The 22837-nt window shown below is 38.9% G+C and overlaps 1 protein-coding gene across 4 annotated transcripts in view; it reads right to left on the bottom strand.

The window, feature by feature from the left end:
• Window positions 1-22837, bottom strand: part of LOC103697890 (phosphatidylinositol/phosphatidylcholine transfer protein SFH9-like) — a 74531-nt gene that overhangs the window by 46183 nt on the left and 5511 nt on the right. For all 4 annotated transcript variants that reach the window (XM_089930102.1, XM_089930101.1, XM_039118168.3 and 1 more), the window contains exon 2: window positions 10657-10756. In XM_089930102.1, the coding sequence (XP_089786228.1) occupies window positions 10657-10756 (100 nt within the window). The remainder of the gene's footprint in view (window positions 1-10656; window positions 10757-22837) is intronic.

Consider the following 22837-nt stretch of genomic DNA (forward strand, 5'->3'; position numbering starts at 1 on the left):
TAGATTCATCCATATAATCAATGAAATAAACTTTAAACAATTTTGAATATATGTCATGGTAGTGCTACATACTCCAAACAATGAAAATTACTATTGTCCACTTAAGAGTATGTTTCACTTGAAACTTTGCCGAATTAGAATTTAGAGTTCACTATCCCTTTCCTATCGCAAATTTTATCTCATTAATAATCATTGAAATACATCTTAATCTCATTATACTAATGTATCGAGAGTGACGGACTTATTAATGATGTATCGAATTAACTTGTAACATACTCTTAATCATTGTATTAATCATCAAAATACCACTATCATCCTCAGTTTGTTTATCTAATTGTGTTCTAGTTCTCTTGCATGATAGCCATATTTTGAAAACTTACTTTCCTGTCAAATTTCAAAACCTAGAACATATACTACCACAACCGTCCTATTCACCATCTAAATCTAGATATTAAATTAGCACACTCTAGCGATAGGATATTTCTCAACATCCATCAATCAGATTACTTTAGGATTAGAACGACCGTAATACGTGCTTGCAACCTAACTTCTTATAGTAACTAATTTCATACTTTAATTCTGAAATAATCGAAGTACAAATTGATAACATTTAATTTTAAGTTACTTTTGTGAAAATTTGTTGATTTCAGAATTAATAGTAGGTTGCATTAGTAGGTTGTCCTGCATCACAGTTGGTCAGTTAGGATTCATTAGTAGCATTGCATGTCATACCAGCAACCAGTGTAGTCCTTGCATGCCAACCCGTAGTGGTAGGGAGTACCTCCTCACTCATTCTAAGACCCCTTTAACCACAATGGATTCTAGAGTTCTGCAAGATCTTGTGGAACAAATCGTTGCCTTACGAGCTGATCATGACGAATTCAAGCGAGAGATCCGTGCTCTAGTGCAACATCCTAGGACTCCTGAACCGTCAACCCCAGTCGCAACTTATCCCGAGCTTGGTTTGGCCACGCCACCTGTAGGTCTTCCCCATCCTCCTAGGAACCAACATCCTCCTGATCACCAGCGCGATCTTGATGAACGACTACTTCGTACCGTAAGAGTAGATGCCCCACCTTTGCCAGTCAACTAGAGCCAAGCATGTATCTTGATTGGAGAGCAGCCATGGATAATTATTTTGAGTAGTACGAAATGACTAACGATAGAAAAATATGATTCGCTAAAATGAAACTTATTGGGCAAGCTCACTGATACTGGCATAATGTTGAACATATGCGTGAGACCCAAAGGCTTCCTCGTATCACCACCTGGGAGGATATGAAAGAAAAGCTGAATGAGAAATATCTGCCATTCTCTTACCGACAACGCCTTATGGATAGGTGGCAGAAATTAACTCAAGGGACATCAACCGTTGTCGATTACATTGCACGATTTGAGGAGTTTCATATAAGATGCGGTGTAATCGAAGAGGAGACTGTTACTCTCTCTAAGTTTCGGGCAGGACTCCGCGAGGAGATCCAGAAAGAACTAATCCTCCGAGAGATTACCACTATTGGCCAAGCATACCAGTTGGCTCAAGATATAGATAGTTTCTTACAAGCCCCTGTAGTGAGGCGTACCAACCCTCGACCCATGGCCCCAGGAGCCCGACCTAATCAAAACTACCTCCCACAACGCAGACAGCTTCCCAATCCTTCTAACCAGCCCGGCCCTAGCCAAGCACCGATTAGGATATCCCCGATACCTGTCCAGAACCCTTCAAATGATAAAGAAAATGACATATTAGGTCCCAATCCTCCTTCTAGAAACCAAACCCAATATTTCAGGTGCTAAAAATTTGGCCATATAACGTCCCAATGTAATGCCAAGACCTATCTCATGACTAAACTAGAAGTTGGGACCCAAACGAATGAATGTGTCGAAGAAGTCTATGAGCCAAACATTAAGGATTTCTAGAAGACTTTGGAGACGAACAGACCGAGTTAAAGTTTCTCCAGGCTGAACCCCAAAAGGAGCCCACTGATCCAAATAACCAAAACCCTAGGCTTCATGTGGTTAGGTGCACTCTAACTCAGACTCAGACCAAACAAGATTGGCGTAGGACCTCCCTATTTTACACGCTCATTAAGATCAATGGTAAAACATGCAAAATCCTATTTGATAGCGGAAGTTGTATTAATGCCATTGCTTCCGGAGTTGTCTCCCGCCTCGGCCTGAAATCTACCCCTCATCCCAACCCATATAAAGTAGCTTGGGTAGATAAGACATCTCTTTCGGTGTCAGAAAGATGCCTCGTCCCGATTCAATTCGTATCCTATAAAGACAAAATCTGGTGCGACTGCATTCCGATGGACGTAGGTCAAGTCATCCTAGGGAGGCCTTGGTTATACGATATGGACGTCACACTTCATGGGCGTTCGAATTCGTGTAGCTTTATGTTTCAGGGTCGGAAAATTATACTGAACTCATTGCCTCCTAGAGAGTCCGCCCTTGAAAAGAAGAGTGTCACTCTACGAAAAAAATGAATCACTTCACATCATTACTTCGAAAGAGGTAATGAAAGATATCGAAAGCCAATCACCTGTGTTTGCCCTCGTGACTAAGGTTATCAATGTGGAGTCGAGCCCTGAGCACCCACCGGCAGTAGTTCCTCTGCTGGAGGAGTTTTACTCTGTTTTCCCTAAGGATCTTCCAGATACACTTCCTTTGATGCGTGATATCCAGCACGAAATTGATCTCGTTCCCGGAGCATCCTTACCCAATCTTCCTTATCATAGGCTCAACCCAAACGAGCACACTGAACTGAAACGTCAAGTTGACGAACTTCTCACCCAAGGGTATGTTCGTGAGAGTCTAAGCCTCTGTGCTGTAGCATCATATAATCCTATTTAAAAAGCATAACCATTAATGATATTAACAGATTTCTCTCCAAACACCAGTTTTATCAAGATTTTCTATCTTCTACTCTCTTAATATCTACAACCCTAGCAGTTAAATTCGTATCTAATTGATTTCTATCTTCCCCTATTACCAAAGTTTATAATCTTATTTACCAACTTCTTTTGCTTTTTCTCCTATCCATATAGTTTCTTGTAGGAAAGCTATGCTAACCATGGAAGGCCAAACCACCTAGTTCGAGGCATCCTAAACTGGGATGGTATTTGGAACAGAGACCAAATCGCTCGGTTCAAGCCCCAACCAAATAGTACAGCCCCGAATCGAGCTGATTTAGGGCGGTTCCACCCTCTGTTACCCTTAAATTATCAAGGAGGTCGAAGGCCTCCCATGCTTTCTCTACCTCACCTCTAATATTTTTTCAATCCAAAAAAATCAAGGGTTCATTGATTTCAGCCTAGATCCAACTTAAAATAGGTAACGAGCCTTCTCCCCTTCCCTTTTCTCTCTGTTTTTTCTTTTTCAAGCTGAAAATTAGCAATAAATGGAGAATGAGGGGAGATCGTGCTAAAACTTTGGATTTTGGCATGATCTCATGATATGTTGTAGATCTACAGATGATCTCTCTAATACAGCCACAATAATAAATTTATAAACTTTTATATTAAAAAATATATTTGTTATATTAAAAATAATAAAAATAAAATAATGATCAAAAATTTCTATAAAACTAGTAGCATGTTTTGCAGTCAAATTTAAATAAATTTGATGATCTTTTGTGCATAGCCATAGTTGAGAAAAATATATGTAGCTTCCCTGATAGGTACTACACTGATCCGAAGTAAAATTCAAACATATTTTCTGAAGTAGAAATTTAATTTTTTAAATGACAATGAAAACTCATTATTTTTAAATAATTAATCAAATAACAATCAATTGAGAAAAAATAAATGTAGCATCTTGGTATAGGTATACATTAATCTGAATTAAAATAAATTTTCTAAATATTCATAGTAAAATATTAATTTATTATGTAAATGCTAATTAAATAATATTTAATTAACTATAAAAAATACTAAAATTTTGTATTATATATAGATAATTTGCAAGTATTTTCTGGACTACTATTGTGATTTTTTATTACAATGTAATGTCACTAATATTTAAAAAAATTAATGAAGTAATTAAATCTAAGAAACTTACAGAAATAAATCCAAGAAGTAAGAGTATAATATTGGTCGGAATCACAAGGTCATGCTTTCAAGCTAGCACCACTAGAAGTCTAAGTGGTGCAACACGAAATTCAAGGGAGAAGGGGTGACCAAGTTGAGCAATATCTAGTTCGTGGTTACCCCAACTTTCTGCTAGCCAAAAATGCTCACTGCAAGTCCGCCAACTAATAAAGAAGCATGTTTCAAGGTAGCCAAACAAAGAATTGTTGAGAAGAGAGTAGAGGTCGAACACCGGGCAGTAGAACCACATCATATTAGTTGAGGGATCCGGAAGACTATGAGGCATTCATTCTGAAAAACAAGAAGCAGATTCAGGCTGCCATATAGGAGAGCCTGAATGATCAGTGATTGAAGAAGGATATTGCCAGGCATAGGGCCCAGTTAGGGCCCTCATAGTACAGACTCTGATTTCGGGTCTACTAGAGTAGATCCAGGCTACAGAAGGACCTCATCACTTATGAGGTTGTTAACAAAGGTAGCGGCCGGACTGCTTCTATGTTTGGGGACTTTAGCAGTAAAAAAAGGAAGAAATATGGAGAGATACTGGCGAAGGGCCACCATTTATGATGTGGATTTGCATGCCTTTTCCAGCAGATATTCCAAACAGCAGAGGATTGACACTATGTTGGTGAAGATAAAAAACGATATGGGGAGAGCTATTGAATCATGATTCCACTTCAACCACATTCCTACAAATATGGCAAACAACATATATTATCTATCTGCTATTGCCTATATTCAATGAACCAATCAGGGTATAAATCCTCCTAAGCTGAGGGATATATATGGTAAGCACTAGACAATAATAGGGATTAGAGAAGCAAATAGCCTCCTACCAGAGCAAGTAGGACACCTATAGTTGGAATCTAGTATGTGATGGTCGGACAAATCCCAGCATGCAAACATCATCAAGTTTCTAATATATTATGACATAAAGACATTTTTCCTCAAGTCAAATGAGCTTTAGATCATGTGCACAATGCCCATTACATAGACCAAGTAGTGGAGCTGATGTCATGCAGGTAGTCAACAAATAATGCCCATAATATAAGGCCGCCAAAGAGATTCTGATGGACAAACGACCACATATTTTCGGAACTCCATGTGCTACACAGTGCATAGATCTGATGTTGATGGACATCGAGAAGATTCGTAAAATGAAACAGGTTGTCGAGATAGCTTAGTCCATGACTAGGCTTGTACACGACCATACATAGATGCTACCTTTGATGAGAAAGTACACAACGGATGAGATATTGAGACTAGCAGTCGCTCATTTTCCCACCAATTACAATGCACTTTATAGCATCATTGACAAGAAAGTGGACCTGCACCAGATATTCATCGGTACCGAGTGGCAAGAGAGTAGATATGCCTGGGCCATGAAAGGGAGTCATGTTGAGGGATTGGTCATAAGCCAGCAATTTGGCAGTGGGCCAAAAGAGTTATCAAAGTCTATCACACCATTGTATTGAGTAATGAGGGTCATGGACAACAAAAGATACCCACAGATAGACTTTCAGTATCACATGATGTTGGTTACTAAGGCTAGATCAAGAAGGCAAACCCAAAGCATGGCCAAGAATATATTGACATCATTGAGCAAAGGTGAGATTATGAGATAGGTAGAAAATTACATCTAGTAGATAATATTCATTCATATACTAGTTTAACATTATACTAAATTAATTGCAAAATATATTGACAACCTGCGACCTCACCCCAAAGCTCTAGTACATCATCCCAGGAATAAGTATGGATGAGGAACTTCTGGTTACCCTGCACAATATCATATATGAAATAGAGCCTGATCCAGAAGTTACTACTTAGTATCTAGAAAAGGTAAGTTAAATGGCATGCACGATCATTACTTTATCAACTTATGTAAATCATTGACAATGTCAATTTGACATCACGTAGTATGCCTTTTTCCTAGAAGAAAATATTTAGGGGGAGCTCCTACATCTTCGGCAACAAGCTAGGTACGGAAAGCAAAAAAAACATGAATATAGGCATTTTCAGATACTGACTATAACTACTCTAAAAGTTTTATAATTAGTAGTGTATGATATGTGATTTTCTTAATGCATTTGCCACTAAATGGTGGTTCCACTTCAGGCAGTCATCCAAGAACCTTGGGAGGCTAGCGATCCAGATCCTCTCGCAAACAATCTCCTCCAGTGACAGTGAGGCAACTAATCTACTTTCGCCCTTATCCACAACAAACAGAGAAACCATCTCATGTAGAAGCACTTGAATGATCTTGTATATGTGCATTACAATTTGCATATCAGACTGAAGTGCATTGAAAAGGAAGTGGTGCTGAAATATGATGATCCACTTCACAATGACACTTGAAGGCCAATAGCAACAGCCAAAACTAGATGATCTAGGATCACCTTCTTGACTGGCCAGTTTTGTAGCAAGGGAGGCTATTGTGGATGCAAAACAATGGGCAAAATGACACATGCCATGCTCACATCCAGCCAGGTGGCCATAAAGGTTGGAGGGAGCCCATCATTGCAAGGTTCCATGTCTAAGATATCATTCTCAAGATTTGGTAGAGATCCTAAGAAGAGCTTACTGTGGTACTCGCTCTACTCAAGAAGGTGGGTGCAGTCGATCCGCCCAGCAGAGCCAGGCAAAAAGGCATTGAAGGCAGCTCCTCAGGTCAACAAGAAAAGAAAAGAAAAGGGAGTTGTAGTTTCATTAGAGTCAAGGAGGAGTCCTTTCACATAGATTCAAAGACGAACGAGCCAGTCGCCTAGATCGTCCCGTGATACCAATGGTGATGACAATTTGAGCGATGAAGCATCTAGTGGCCAAGAAGGTAGCAGAGGATATGGCACGACAGTATATAGCTCACATTCACAGCCTCAAGATCTTTGACTCACTAGTGAGCCCTAGTTCACTCTTGCTACATAGGATAGGGGCCACGGAGCATGACTTGGTAGAGCCTGCAAGGATATCATCGTATACGGAAAACAGACCCTTCAAGATCATTAGGGGTAAGATGTTATTGCAGATAATCTCATACGTGGAGTAGGATCTCCGGACATTTCTAGATTTAAGTTGTACACATGATCCTATTCCACACAGCCAGGTTATGACACGCATGAATATAATTTGTCTAAAGCATTATATTCAAGTGGATACTATAATTTACAATCTCAAATAATTTACGTGTCGAATTTTGCTGCCGCGACCTTCTAACGGCCTAGTATCAAACAGAGGATCAGTATCAAGATGGCTATCCAAAGAGCACACATTATGAAAGAATGCAAGAAGATAGGGTAGCCTTCTTAGAATCTTTAGCAGTATCCTAGGCCTGAACTACGATCATGATCCTAACACCTAACAAGAGACATCGACACTCCACAAAATTTTAGATAACAATACTTATTTTATACTTTAAATACATTAAATCTACTCCATTTGTTATATTGTATGTATATTCACTTATAAATACTTTAATTATACTTCAATTCAATTTCATAACCCAAAGAAAGTGAAAATTACAAATTAAACTATAATCACCAAAATAATAAGTGGAAACAAAAAAAAAGATTGAGAAAATATAAAAAAAATAAAGAAAATGGCATACGAATTAGATGACTAGTGCGCCACCCCATACCATGTATCAGAACGGAACCAAATCGGTACCAATACCGTACCGATGGTTGATCGGTACAGCATCAAGTTCCGGCTCGGCGACCCTATTGTTAAGTCTCCTCTTACCACTGTATCTACTAGTTTCATCAATTTTCTTAACAATAATCCTATATTCCTACTTTCATTGAGGATAATGATCAAATCAATGATTCATAACGTGCGGGCGTATGTTTAGTCCCACATCAATTATTCACCGGGTAGATCATGGGTACTTATACAGGATCAAGAAATCCAAATAATACCTTCCGGCTAGCCATTTTGGGTGAGGTTCTGGATTGTCATAAATAGTATCAGAATGGACCCGGTCCATAACCTATTTAGACTAGATGACACTGCAGCACGGATCCATTGAAATTGACTACGAGCCGATCATGGTATTTGTGATTAGATTTGAATGGATTTGAACCCTTAGCCTGATAAGGACGTCAAGGCTTGAACGGAGGGAGTATATGAAGACTCGTGCGGACGTGAGTTTAGTCCCACATCGATTATTCGTTAGGTAGATTATGGGTACTTATATAGGATCAAAAAGCCCAAATAATACCTTTCAGCTAATCATTTTGGATAAGGTCCTGGGTTGTTATAAATGGTATTAGAGCAAACCTAGCTCATAACCTATGTGGACTAGGGGACACTACAATACGGATCCATTGTAGCTGATCATGAGCCGATCGTGGTGTTTGTGAATAGATTTGAATCCTTAGCTTGACGAGGACGTCAAGGCTTGAATAGAAAGAGTATGTGAGGATCCGTGCAGGCGTGTGTTTAGTCCCACATCGGTTATTTTCTTGGTAGATCTTGGGTACTTATACAGAATTAAGAAATTCAAATAATACCTTCCGGCTAACCATTTTGGGTGAGATCCTGGGTTGTTACAAATCCTTTAAAAATCTCACTGTTTCAACACCCCTTTGACTCTTAGTAGGACTCCTTAATGACCATGATTACTATAGTCTATAGCATATATTGTTACAGTTATGTAAACAGTATACCCTAGCTACTTTTTTAATCTAAATACATCAATTACTAAAAGAGATGTAAATAATAATTAGACCTAAGCAATTTATAAACCAAATTAAATAGAAAAGCTTGGATTATTAGACTTTTATGGACTACTCTATGGACCCAAAGGGTGCTCCACATCATACACTTACGCTATGCAGATCTTGTCCTCATAAAGACAAGATCTTCGTGATGTCATTCTGAAGATTGATCCACCATTGAATCTTTAAATTTGATGATAGAGGCCCACATAGAACTTTCGTGCTATCATGTCATCAAATGGTTGATTACAAGGATCGTCGAACCGATACCAATCGGCGCCGATACCAAGTCGGTACTAGTTCAGACTGATTTAAACCGATACCGAACCAGCCACCAAAATCGTTTTCTGTGGCCGAACCGGACCGGTCGGCGCGGTACCAGTTCGGTACGGGCTGAACCGGCTAGTACAGGCCGGGTCAACATACCTTGGTTGATTATATGCTCTTTGATTAATGACCAGCAAGTTATGAATCATTGATTTGATCATTATCCTCAATGAATCCAGCAAACCAATGAGGAATAGATCTTCATATCACTCTTTCTCCATCATTTCTTTTACGACTGTGATGATCTCACCATGAATGCTCTTCATGTAGATCTTTGTTGATGTGATCTACTCACAAGATACCTGATAGATCACCATCTGCACCATTGTCAATCAACAATCACCAATTACAGCATCTTCGCATGATGGTTCCCCTATGATAGGTCCTTCATTTGATGAAACCTTAATTATGGGCTGTTCATGCAATGTTTTCTCAACTTTCCAACTCTTGATATGTGGTTCAATCTCAGAAACTTTCCAACAACTAGTGCTGCTGCAATTGCCTGAAATGTAGCACTCATTGACATCATATTATTACTGATAGGCATTGACATGCTGATGAACAAGGTCATTTTGAAACTCAAGTCCACGCTTGATAAAATGACAGAGGGAAAGAAGTGAAGAGAATAGAAAGGTATTAAGAAAAAGCATGGAAGAACAAAGTAGGACCATTTTTCTCTGATACCAAACTGATGTAGGAAATAGGGGTTAAGGATGCCTATATGCCATAGTGAGCCTTGAAGCAAAGGATTAGGGTTATTACCAGCCGTCCAAATTCTGAGATTACGATAGTCAATAGAAAAACTTGAATTTACTCTAATTATGCTTTTGGGCTCTTTATAGACTCGACAAGATCCTAGAAACTTCCTAGTTGGAGTCATCTAGGAACCTCATGAATATAGAAAGAAATTCCTCAAAAATCTGATTGACTGACCTCCTCTTTGACTCTGAGTAGGACTCTTTAAATATCATGGTTACTGTGGCGCATTCGGTTCATAATAAAGCGACATGAACAGTAGCTCCTAGTTACTTTCCTATTAAATACATCAATTACTGAAAGAAATAAAATACATAAATCAGACAAACAATATCTAAGTGAAACTATTGTATATATCATGGTTCCAATCATTAATGTCATCCAAATATCATTGGCGTAGCAAATAAACCATTGTAAATATCATGACATCATAAATATCATCCAAATAAGTAAATGCTGACTGAAACCAATATAACCTTAAATTTCAGCAAAATAGGCGTGCATTTACCAAATCAAATAACAATAAAACCATTAAATAACAATAAATGTAGGCAATGTGTTTACCAAAATCTCATTGCTAGCAGCCAAAAAATAATGAGAATAGCAAAATAAAGTGCATCATAGCATTAAAATTATTACACTATGATTGAACCAGGTATGGAAAACTATAATATTTGATTATGTGAAAAATATTATAGTTCACGCACTTCAGAATGGTTAATGTCCATGAAAAGAAGACTAATACTATTATTATGTTATAAAATGCTTACTTGTAGGATAGAATCTGTACCAAAGTCTGCTCTCCATTGGAGCATTTCTGACCACATATGTATTGTTTTCTCAATATTGAACCCTCTTGCCTTCAAAAATCTGCAGCAACATATGTCAAATAACATGTGCAGCATGTCTGACGTTGATGAAAGAAACATATCACTTGGTATGGAAATGGTTATGAAAAGGAAACAATGATGGAGTCATGTCACATAATTAACCAAGATGTATATACAGGCACTTGAGAAGACAATTTAGGACAGCCAATGTTGAGATTGTAGGGCAGTCACCAACTCATAATGGTGATAACATGTCCTGCACATTCTTAAGCGACGGATATGTCGGTGTTAACTATCTGTGAGCATATATAACCAAGCACGGCCTCCTAACATGAATATGTTAATTTTCACAATTTTCCCAATTAGTAACGCGCTATTAGTGAGTTGATTAATAATTATCTTTTATCTAACAAATTCCTACTTTGTTGCATTAGATCATAGGTTATGTTAATGCTCCAGGCGACCACAATTCATTTGACACATCAAAGGCTTCAAACTCAGGTATTTGGACACTCAAAAGTTAAAATCCTTTACTCAGGTTGGTTTATTTTTCAGAGAGGGTGATATAAGTTTATCCTGTGAAATAGAAGGAACTTAATTCTTTTCCTTCACCTATTTAGACATTTATTCCCCATTAGATCCCTCAATCCAACCAAACAACATTTGTTCTTAATTGTAACTAGTGCATATTAATTTTTGGGTAAGATTTCTTGAGTATCAAATGCACATTTACAAAAAGTGCAATAGTGAAAACTTTCCGAAAGGAATTGCATTTGGATTTGTTGACTTGACTGCAAATTTTGTATTATGTTCAGCATATCCCCATAAAGCAATCAAAGCTAGTATGCAAAATAAGGAAAAGCCTCTCATCCCTAAGCCCTCTTCCAATCCATTGCCACCAGTCACAATAATCTCTCTCCCCCCCCCCCCACCCCCACCCCCACCCATGCAGAAGGAGGTGAAATCCGGTGACATGTTCAAGAATCCAGTTTCAAAAGAGTACCATTGCTCCTCCACCATTAAGTGGTGGCAAACATGACCAAAAGGTTGGAAGTGGATGCAGAAAACCTCCAAAGTCGAGGTTGTAGGCTTTTTCCTCCTTTTGCTTTCCTCTTTCTTTCTTGGTTATACAATTCATGTTAGAAACTACTGCAGGAAGATCACATACTAGTAAAATGGTAGGAATCTCATTTGGTAATGGTCATTTTGATTCCTAACCATTTCATCTAGGAGATAATTTGACAGACATTTTTTTGTTAGTGAGTTCACTACTTAAGTTGGAAATGAGACCAAGGATAATAGAAGACAAAAGGCACTGCAAGTTTAAAGACTTTTACTAAGATAAAATGGCTACTTGTAGGTTGTTAAACGCATCATGACACTTTTAGTGTATCCAGTAATAGTTCCGCATATTCCTCATTAACCTCTAAAGTGAAGAAGTGCAAAACATCACAGCATGAAGTTTCTGAGGTGGTGAAATCAGACACATATTGCACAGTTAATGACTTGCAGACAATTTTTCATCTATGTTCGCATTATCAATAGAGGGACTGAGGTTTATGTTAGAAGTATGCCCTAGAAGCCAATTTGGCTGACGCATTATTTTATTCTAGGACATAAATTTGTACTTAACCAAATTATGAATTTATTAAGTTGGACATTCTTTTCATTCATGTTCTTATGTGTCCATGAATCGTCCAAGGAATTAATAAGATGATGACGCATATTCTCAAAAGTTGAGAATTTGAGGCTGTGTTAGTGGTGATTAATTCCTGAATTGCTCCTGATCGATGGATCATCACGAGGACGGTGATTGATCCACTGAGATTAGTGTACAGATTGCTTTCTTTGATGGACGAGTCTTGAATCCACAGTGTGGGGTACTGAGCAATTGTGCAAGTGCTTGTTAGAGAACAAGGGTACTGAACGTGACCAAAGCAAGTAGTCACTTGGATGTCTATCCACTCATCAATGACTTACTTGATGTTGTAGTTGTATGACTGGTCCTTTGACCTGCGATGCCTCAGCTATTCACGGTGAGGTTGCTGTAGTTTGACGAGCACATAAACATGGGCCCTAGCCATTTGGATTTTTGTAGTGCAGATTGGCTGCAGTAGGTTCATTGTAGGAGTAGGGATGCATCTAGATGGAATCTATCGACCTTAATAGATTAGGAGAGATCCTATGTGATTTATGAGACTGAGTTCGTAAATCCTCGGCCGGGATAGTATGTACAGTGGAAAAGAAGTTTTCCACTCTCGAACTTAAGTCAAATAAATCTTGACATATGACAAATGTTGACCCCCTAATGGATTTTGATGAATACAAAACACTAGAGTATAATTCCATTTATCTTAACAATTTACTTGAGGATTTCATGTGTTTAATTAAGAATATTGTTAAGAAATGTCTAGGCAAGTTCCCATAATTTTATGAATTTATTGAAGAATTTTTGAGCTGAAAAAAACAGATCAGGGACAGCCGAGATGTCTCCGGGTTGTCTCAGAGACGTCTCTGGCACAAACAGGAAGAACTGGCACGACTGGAGACGTCCCCGGCACCTGCCGAGTCGTCCCCGCGATAGCGGAGTCGACTCTCTCAGAGGCGGCAGAAAGGCCGATTTCAAGTGATATGCGCGAGTCGTCTCCACAGTAAGCGGAGTCGTCCCCGCAAGTAAAAAGTAAACCTCCCGAGTCGTCCCCGAGGTAGCGGAGTCGGCTCTCTCAGGGTTTTCCAGAGGATGTCTTTTTCGGTGTTAAGGCAGCGGAGACGTCCCCTGAAAGAGCGGAGTCGACTCTCTCAGAGAATTCCAGAAGACATGTTTTTCGGAGATATAACAGCGGAGTCGACCCCGAAGCAGCGGAGTCGTCCCCATGCAAAAAGCGCAAACAAGCCGAGACGTCCCCATAAAGCGCCGAGTCGACCCCAAACAACGTCAAAAGTAAAATCTTACAGCCGAGACGTCTCGCGTTGAAGCGGAGACGTCTCCGGAGCGCCTGGGACGCGACTGACACCTTTTTGCAGGATGTTTTGAATTTCAAATCTCTTTAACTTTATCTCTAACGGCTATATTTGCTTTTTGGGCTATAAAAGGGACCTCTTAAGTGCTTCTCAACAACTTCTCACCAACCCAACACAAGATCATTCAAGAGAGAAGCAAGAGAGAGAGGTTCAAGGGAGTTAGTGCATTCAAGTGAAGAAATCAAGTGCCTTCAAGCTTCCCAACTGATTTCAAGCTCAACTACTCTCTTCCGCTCGGGATTCAAAGCTCACACTCAAGCCAACGCGATCCACATCGGAAGAACCATCATCTCCCACGCTTCCAACAGCTAAAAGGGTTCTTCCGGGTTCTATTGCTTATCATTGTTATATTTGCTTATTCTGAGCTTTTAAATCCTTGTAAAACTTTTTCAATATTGTGCTTGTTCCAGTCAAGGGACTTGGAACAAGGGAAAGGCGTTCCAAGCCTAGGTTAAATTGGGGGTTATAGGGTTCGTTGTTAGCCCGGTGTAAAACAACGAGTTGGGTAGTGCACTCGCAAAACTACCGGACTGTAATCTTGGATTATAGTAAAAATTCCCAAAGGTGCTTTGGAGAGTGGATGTAGGAGCAGTGGAAGCTCCGAACCACTATAAAACCTCGTGTTTGCGATTGACTGTTCTCATCCCTCCATCTTTACTTTAGTTCATACATCTGCGTGTTTTATTTTTTAAACAGTCAAAAAGTTTTAAAACACCCAATTCACCCCCCTCTTGGGTGACCATCTCTGGGCAACAAGTGGTATCAGAGCAGGTGCTCTATGTATTTCTTGAAAGACCTAACCGTCTTAGCCAATGATCTAGATGGCAACACCCTTTAACAATGTTCCTGCTGAGGGGCAGGCAACCAATAGACCTCCACTCTTCAATGGGACAAATTATACCTATTGGAAGACTAGAATGAGGATCTTTATTCAAGCACAAGATTATGCCTTGTGGAGGGTTATAGTCAAGGGACCACAAGAACCATCACACATGGTGAATGGCAGTCAAGTTTCCAAACCTAAGGAGGATTGGGATGAGAATGATAATAGGATGGTTCAACTCAATTCTAGAGCCATGAACTCACTATTTTGTGCTCTAGATGTAAATGAGTTTAATAGAGTCTCCACATGTAGTTCCGCTAAGGAAATATGGGATAGGCTTAAAGTTATCCACGAGGGTACAAATCAAGTCAAAGAGTCTAAAGTGAACATTCTTGTTCACAAATATGAGTTGTTTAAGATGGAACCCAATGAAACCATCACATGCATGTTTACACGCTTCACCGATATAATTAATGGTCTAAAGAGTTTGGGTAAATCTTATACTAATCCGGAACTTGTGAGTAAAATTCTCAGGTCTTTGCCGAAAGCATGGGAAGCAAAGGTCACGGCAATCGTAGAAGCCAAAGACCTCAACACCTTGGGACTAGAACAACTATTGGGCTCATTGATGACGCATGAGCTCACAATGAAGCAACATGAAGAAGAGTTGCCAAAGAAGAAGACAATCGCACTCAAGGCTACCTCGAGTGTGTGTGAAGAAGAAAGTAGTGAGAGTGAAGAGGAAAGCGAAGATGAGGATTTGGGTTTAATAGTAAGGAAGTTTAAGAAATTTATGAGAAGAAAGAAACCCTTCCCAAGAAAGAAATTTGGAGGGAGAAATGATTGGAAAAAAGAAAAGGAAAAAGAAAGAGACCCAATCATATGCTATGATTGCAAGAGACCGGGACACATTCGTTCCGAATGCCCTCAACAAAAGAAGTACTTTGGGAAGAAGAAGAAGAAGGCATTAAAGGCAACTTGGGACGATAGTGACACATCCTCCTCCGAGGAAGAGAAGGAAGAGACCGCCAATTTGTGCTTCATGGCGTTCGAAGACGACGAGGTATGTCAAAACTCAACTATAAACTTTACTTTAGAAGAATTGTATGAAGCTTTTCAAGAACTTATGAGTGATTGTAGTATGTTACGAGCAAAGAATAAAGAATTAAAAGCCTCCAATCTAAAACTAAAGGAAGATATTAAAAATCTATTGATTAAGAAAGAGAGCGTTGAAAATGTTAACACCATTGATCTAGAAAACAAAAATTCAAAACTTAGCATTGAAAATGAAACGGCAAAAACACTAATTAAGAAATTGAATCTAAAAGTTAAATCTCTACTCAATAATAATACCTCACTTGCACAAAATGTTGAATCCCTTAAAAAGGACAAGGAAGAACTAGTTAAAGAAAATTTGAATCTTAAGAATGAGGTACATAAGTACAAACCAATTGTTGAAAAATTTACACAAAGCTCTGAAAAATTAAATCTTATTCTTTCAAATCAAAGAGCTGTTTTTAATAAAGCCGGATTAGGATATAAAACTAACAAGCAACAAAAGTATCTAAAGAATTTCTTTGTGAAAGCAAAAGATGTCAAAACTGAAAAACCTACATGCTTTCATTGTAAAAAAGGTGGACATAAAGCCTACTCTTGTATTCAAAGAAAGATTCAAACTAACAAGAGTACATTTGTAAAAGCTAAAAACATAACTAAAGTATGGGTGCCTAAGGGAACCAACTACACTAACCACGAAGGACCCAAGAAGACTTGGGTACCTAAGAGCCTCACATAATCATTTTGCAGGTATGCCTTGCAGCCGGGAATAAAAAGAGAATGTGGTATCTTGATAGTGGTTGCTCAAGGCATATGACCGGTGACAAGAGTCTCTTCGTCACCTTGAAATCAAAAGAAGGAGGAGTAGTCACATTTGGAGACAATGCTAAAGGTCAAATAATTGGTGTTGGTAAAATCTCCATATCACCCTCCTCTTTTATTGACAATGTATTGTTAGTTAATGGACTAAAACATAATTTATTAAGTATAAGTCAATTTTGTGACAAGGGCTTTAAAGTGTCATTTGAATCATCACTATGCATAATTAGTAGTCCAATTGACAATGAGATCATACTCACAGGACATAGGCATGGAAATATTTACATGGTAGATCTTGATGATCTCACCATGAAGGATGGCCAATGTCTTGTAGCCATGGATCCCAAAGTCAATGAGACTAGTTGGTTATGGCATCGTAGGTTAGGACATGCTAGCATGGATTTAATTTCTAAATTGATTACAAAAGATCTAGTCAAAGGACTACCAAAGATAGATTTTGAAAAGAACAAAATTTGTGCTGCATGTCAATTAGGAAAACAAACGAGAAGCTCTTTCAAGCCTAAAAACATAGTCTCAACAACAAAACCCTTAGAACTAATTCACATGGATTTATTTGGACCCACTAGAACTGCTAGTCTAGGGGGTAAGAGATTTGGTCTTGTAATTGTTGATGATTTTTCACGCTTTACATGGGTTTCATTTCTTACACATAAAGATGAGTCCTTTTCCGCTTTTATCAAGTTTCATAATAGAGTTTCGAATGAACTCAATCTTAAACTAAAAGCAATTAGGAGTGATCATGGTACCGAGTTTGAAAATCAGCACTTTGAAAAGTTTTGTGACGAAAATGGTATCAATCACAATTTCTCGGCCCCTAGGACACCCCAACAAAATGGGGTGGTAGAAAGGAAGAATCGCACACTAGCAGATATGGCTCGTACCATATTGTGCGAATCGGATCTACCAAAATATTTTTGGGCTGAAGCAATAAATACTGCATGTCACATTTTAAACCGTGCATTAGTTAGATCTATTTTAAAGAAAACACCTTATGAGCTAATAAAAAATAAGAAGCCCAATATAAGTTACTTTCATGTGTTCGGTTGTAGGTGTTTTATTTTAAACAATGGAAAGGACAATCTAAGCAAATTTAGTGCTAAATCAGATGAGGGGATCTTCTTAGGTTATTCCTCATCTAGTAGAGCATACAGGGTCTTCAACAAGAGAACTCTCGTTGTTGAAGAATCCATTCATGTTGTTTTTGATGAAGCTAATGGAGATTCTTCTAGAAAAGAAGAAGATGGTGATGCAGGTATACTTGAAGACCGAATGAAGGAATTCTCCATACAAGACAAACAACATGAGGATGAGATCAAAGAAGATACAATTCAGCAAGATGAAGAAGATCAACCTCCATTGAGAAATCAAGATCTTCCTAAGGAATGGAGGTATGCACATGGTCATCCAAAGGATCTAATCCTTGGTGATCCCTCACAAGGGGTAAGGACAAGATCCTCTCTAAGAAATACTAGTAATTATCTTGCTTTCGTTTCACAAATAGAGCCTAAATCACTAGAAGAAGCCGAAAAAGATGATAATTGGATGAATGCTATGCAAGAAGAATTAAACCAATTTGAAAGAAATGAAGTTTGGACTCTAATGAAAAGACCCCCTAATGTTTCAATTATAGGCACCAAGTGGGTGTATAGAAATAAACTAGATGAAGATGGAATAGTTATAAGAAACAAAGCCAGACTAGTTGCCAAAGGCTATAATCAGGAGGAAGGAATAGATTTTGATGAAACCTTTGCTCCTGTTGCTAGGTTAGAGGCTATTAGACTACTTTTGGCATATGCATGCTTCATGGATTTTAAACTCTATCAAATGGATGTAAAAAGTGCCTTTTTAAATGGTTATATAATGGAGGAAGTTTATGTAGGACAACCTCCAGGTTTTGAAAATCACTTACATCCAGATTATGTATATAAATTGCATAAAGCATTGTATGGACTTAAGCAAGCCCCTAGAGCATGGTATGAAAGATTAAGTAATTTCCTAATTGAAAATAAATTTAAGAGAGGAAATGTAGACAAAACCCTCTTCATTAAAAGAAAAGGAAATGACTTATTGATTGTACAAATTTATGTGGATGATATAATTTTTGGTGCTACTAATGATAGTCTTTGTCAAGAGTTTGCCAAGCTTATGCAGGGAGAATTTGAAATGAGCATGATGGGTGAGCTCAACTTCTTCCTTGGGCTACAAATAAAACAATCAGAGGAAGGCATCTTCATCAGTCAGTCCAAATATATCAAGGAAATGTTGGAAAAATTCAAGATGAAGGATGCAAAGGAAATTAGCACACCCATGGGCTCAAGCTGCAAGCTTGACAAAGATGAAAAAGGTAAAAGTATAGACTGCAAATTGTACAGAGGTATGATAGGCTCTTTACTTTACCTTACTGCTAGTAGGCCAGATATATTATTCAGTGTTTGCATGTGTGCTAGATACCAAGCATGTCCTAAGGAATCACATTTGCAAGCTGTTAAAAGAATTTTCAGATATCTAGTAGGGACACCTAATGTAGGCTTATGGTATTCTAAACAATCTGACATAAATTTAATTGCTTACTCCGATGCTGATTTTGCCAGGTGCAAACTCGACAGAAAAAGCACAAGTGGCACATGTCAATTCTTGGGTGCTAATTTGGTTTCTTGGTTTAGCAAGAAACAAAATTCAGTTGCCTTGTCCACAGCTGAGGCTGAGTACATTGCAGCTGGAAGCTGTTGTGCCCAAGTTCTTTGGATCAAGCAACAACTTGAAGACTTTGGTATCAAAATGGACAATATACCAATTAGATGTGATAACACAAGCGCAATTAATTTAACGAAAAATCCTGTCCAACACTCAAAATCAAAACATATAGAGATTAGGCATCACTTTATTAGGGATCATGTGCTGAAAAATGATGTGATGATTGAATATGTATGTACTGAAATCAATTGGCCGATATCTTTACAAAACCCCTTTGTAAAGATAGGTTCAACTTCTTAAGGAATGCCTTGAGCTTGTATGATCCTAGCAAATAAATTCAACTTGTATTGCAATACTTTGCTACTCAAGCTAGTAATCCACCTCAAGGTCAACATAAGTGAAAGCATGAATCCATCTAAGCTAAATGACGAACTGTTTGACTTTCCGGAGGATGGTTACCCTCCCTTGGACTCTTCGTGGAGATATTTTCAGAGCCTATTTCATAGGTATTCGAAATTTGGTCAAACATTCCTCATTTCAATATTAATGATTCAAAAATCATTATCAAACTTTTATAGGATGTATTATTAAGGGGGAGGATCACAAACAAACTCACTCTGTATTCACAAAAAGAAATCATGTTGATTAAATTGATTAAATGAAACAAATTGGGAAAAGATAAAAATCAGTCTGAAATTTTTCAGTGCCGGAGACGTCTCTGGCAAATCGCAGAGACGTCCCCCCGGCGAGACGTCTCGCATTAGTCGCGGAGACGTCTCGGGGACCGAACGAGGTTTTTTTAAATAAGTCGAAACAGCTCGAGCCGACCCGAGCTATACCTTTCATCCCCGACAAAAACAAAAAACCCTAGCCTCCATTTTCTCTCCAACACAAACCCTAGCCTCTTTCTCCTCATTTCCCTAGGATTTCCATTCAATGGCACCTAAAAGAGCTAGGAGGACTGGTGGGAGGCGTCCTAGGGCAGCGACCGATGGTGAGGAACGGAGGGAAGAGCCTTCCGCGTCGTCTCCTCCGGTTGCTCCGCCAACCATGACCATTTCCTGTGCGAATCGCACAGTAACCACTAGGAGGTACATAGATTTCCATTTTCTAGATAGTGAAGGGTTCTCTATTGGAGAGAGACTCCGTGCCCAAGGGTGGGAATATCTTTGTACACTCAATACTTCAACCTACCCCGACCTAGTTAGAGAACTATTTAGCAATATGGCCTTAGGGGACTTAGGGTACACTGCATATGTTCGGGGGACGTTGGTAGAAATTAATGAAGATGTCCTATCTAGCGTCTTGCAAATCCCTAAGGACGGTGAGGCTCCGACCTCACATCCCCAAAGGGAAATAGCCCTAAACTTGCTTTTAGGACGAGAGGACTGCGGCCCTCTCGATGTGGTTAACTCCCAAGACCTAAATGCCGAGATGAGACTCCTTTTGAGTATTGTCAACCGAGTCTTATTCCCTAAAACCGGCCGCTTCGATTTTGTTTCGGAGCGAGACCTAGTTATCATGCACCACATCCTACTAGGGATTCCCCTAAACCTCCCTAGACTTATGTTGAACTACATTGCTACATGTCATAGGTATTCTAGGTTTAGCATACCTTATGGGATGATCCTTACCCTACTCTTCAAACATTTCAAAGTACCCATTCCAGAAAATGAGCCTGCAAAACCCTTGAGAAACACCGACTATTATAATGAGAGCACAATGCGTAGAATGGAGTTTCACAAGGTAGATGGGTCATGGGTCAAGGTACCAAAGAGAAAAGCTCAAACCCTAGAGTCTGAGATCCCACTTCAGGAGCCTGACCACCACTCTCCTCCACATAGCCACATGGACTTTTCTGATGTACCCTCCAGCTCAGCTGGACCTTCCACATCCATGCCACCACCTCCTCCAGTCAGTGGGCCCTACTCCCTATCAGAAGACCAGATGCGCACTTTAGCATCTGTAATTTGCCAGCAGATGAGGGAGGAGATGAGATCGATGATCTCTACTGAGTTGGCCCCCATCAGAGCCTCACATGAAGGGATTCTACAAGAGCTGAAGGAAATTAGAGCTCAGATAGAAGCTACAGCGCAAGAACTAGTTAGTGTGAATGCCACCCAAACCTTCAGATCAATTGAGCTACAAGACAGCTTGAGGACCATTTCAAATAGCCTTCAAGAATTGACAAGCCCTGGAGGCAATGTGGGCACTTTGGTTGCCCAACTTAGAGGAAGAATTGATAGGGCAAGCATTGAATTTGAAGCACTAGTGGCAGCCTTTCATCAGTCACAGGGAGATCAATTCAAAACACTGCTAGATTCCATCAATGCTTTTATAGATGCAGCTGCCAGAGTTTATGAGCAACGTCGCCGATGAGGGACACCTTGTAGACAACTAGGGTTCTTCTTTTTGTAAACCCTAGGCTCATTTTGAAACACTTTTTGTATTAGAAATCAATACTTGTAATGATTTCCTCTTTTAACTTTGTAATGACTTCAAAGGTTTACAATGATACATGAATGACATACAATTTCTTTTGAAACCTTGTGTACATTGTTGCTAACTCTGTGTATATGATTCTGTGATTGTGTATGTGATTCTGTGATGTGCCATAAAAATCTCATAACATACCTTAAATGTTCAAATTTGACATAATTTATCAATGCATATAAAACAGGGGGAGAAAAGAGGAGTCTGAAATGAATTCCAAAACAAAAGGGGAGTAAAATGAATGCAGAATTCATTAATAGAAATAACTTGAATATCCTTGAGTGGTTCATGGTAATATGCTGAATTTTACTAGAACTTGAGTTTTAAGTACCTAAGGATAATTTGTCCCCTTCATTGTTGATGACAAAAAGGGGGAGTAGAACCAATATGGATATTGGATATATTGGAATGCAAAATTTATGGTGGAATGCAAAATTGAAGAATTAGAAGAGATAAAATTGAAGAATATTGGCTTTAAGATAATTGCCCTTCTGGAAAAGAAAGGGGGAGTCAAAAAGAACTTAGCTTTCAATTATCTTGAACATCAATATTTCATTTTAACTTGATTCAAATTCAGTTGATATGCTAAAATTGCTTAAGAGCTATTAAGATCAATCTTATGCATAAGGATAGAAATGAAAGTTGACTATTTTGAATTATGCACACTGTATCTAGCTCTAATCAAAACATTATACTTGTACATCTGATCAAATACTGTGTATATGTTTAAATTTCGAATTTTGCATATACTCAGTGTTTTGTCATCATCAAAAAGGGGGAGATTGTTGACCCCCTAATGGATTTTGATGAATACAAAACACTAGAGTATAATTCCATTTATCTTAACAATTTACTTGAGGATTTCATGTGTTTAATTAAGAATATTGTTAAGAAATGTCTAGGCAAGTTCCCATAATTTTATGAATTTATTGAAGAATTTTTGAGCTGAAGAAAACAGATCAGGGACAGCCGAGACGTCTCCGGGTTGTCTCAGAGACGTCTCTGGCACAAACAGGAAGAACTGGCACGACTGGAGACATCCCCGGCACCTGCCGAGTCGTCCCCGCGATAGCGGAGTCGACTCTCTCAGTAGCGGAGTCGACTCTCTCAGAGGCGGCAGAAAGGCCGATTTCAAGTGATATGCGCGAGTCGTCTCCACAGTAAGCGGAGTCGTCCCCGCAAGTAAAAAGTAAA

The sequence above is a fragment of the Phoenix dactylifera genome, chromosome 4, assembly GCF_051530095.1.
Source record: "Phoenix dactylifera cultivar Ajwa chromosome 4, Ajwa_hap1_PhDact_Kaust_v1.1, whole genome shotgun sequence".
Classification (NCBI taxonomy): domain Eukaryota; kingdom Viridiplantae; phylum Streptophyta; class Magnoliopsida; order Arecales; family Arecaceae; genus Phoenix; species Phoenix dactylifera.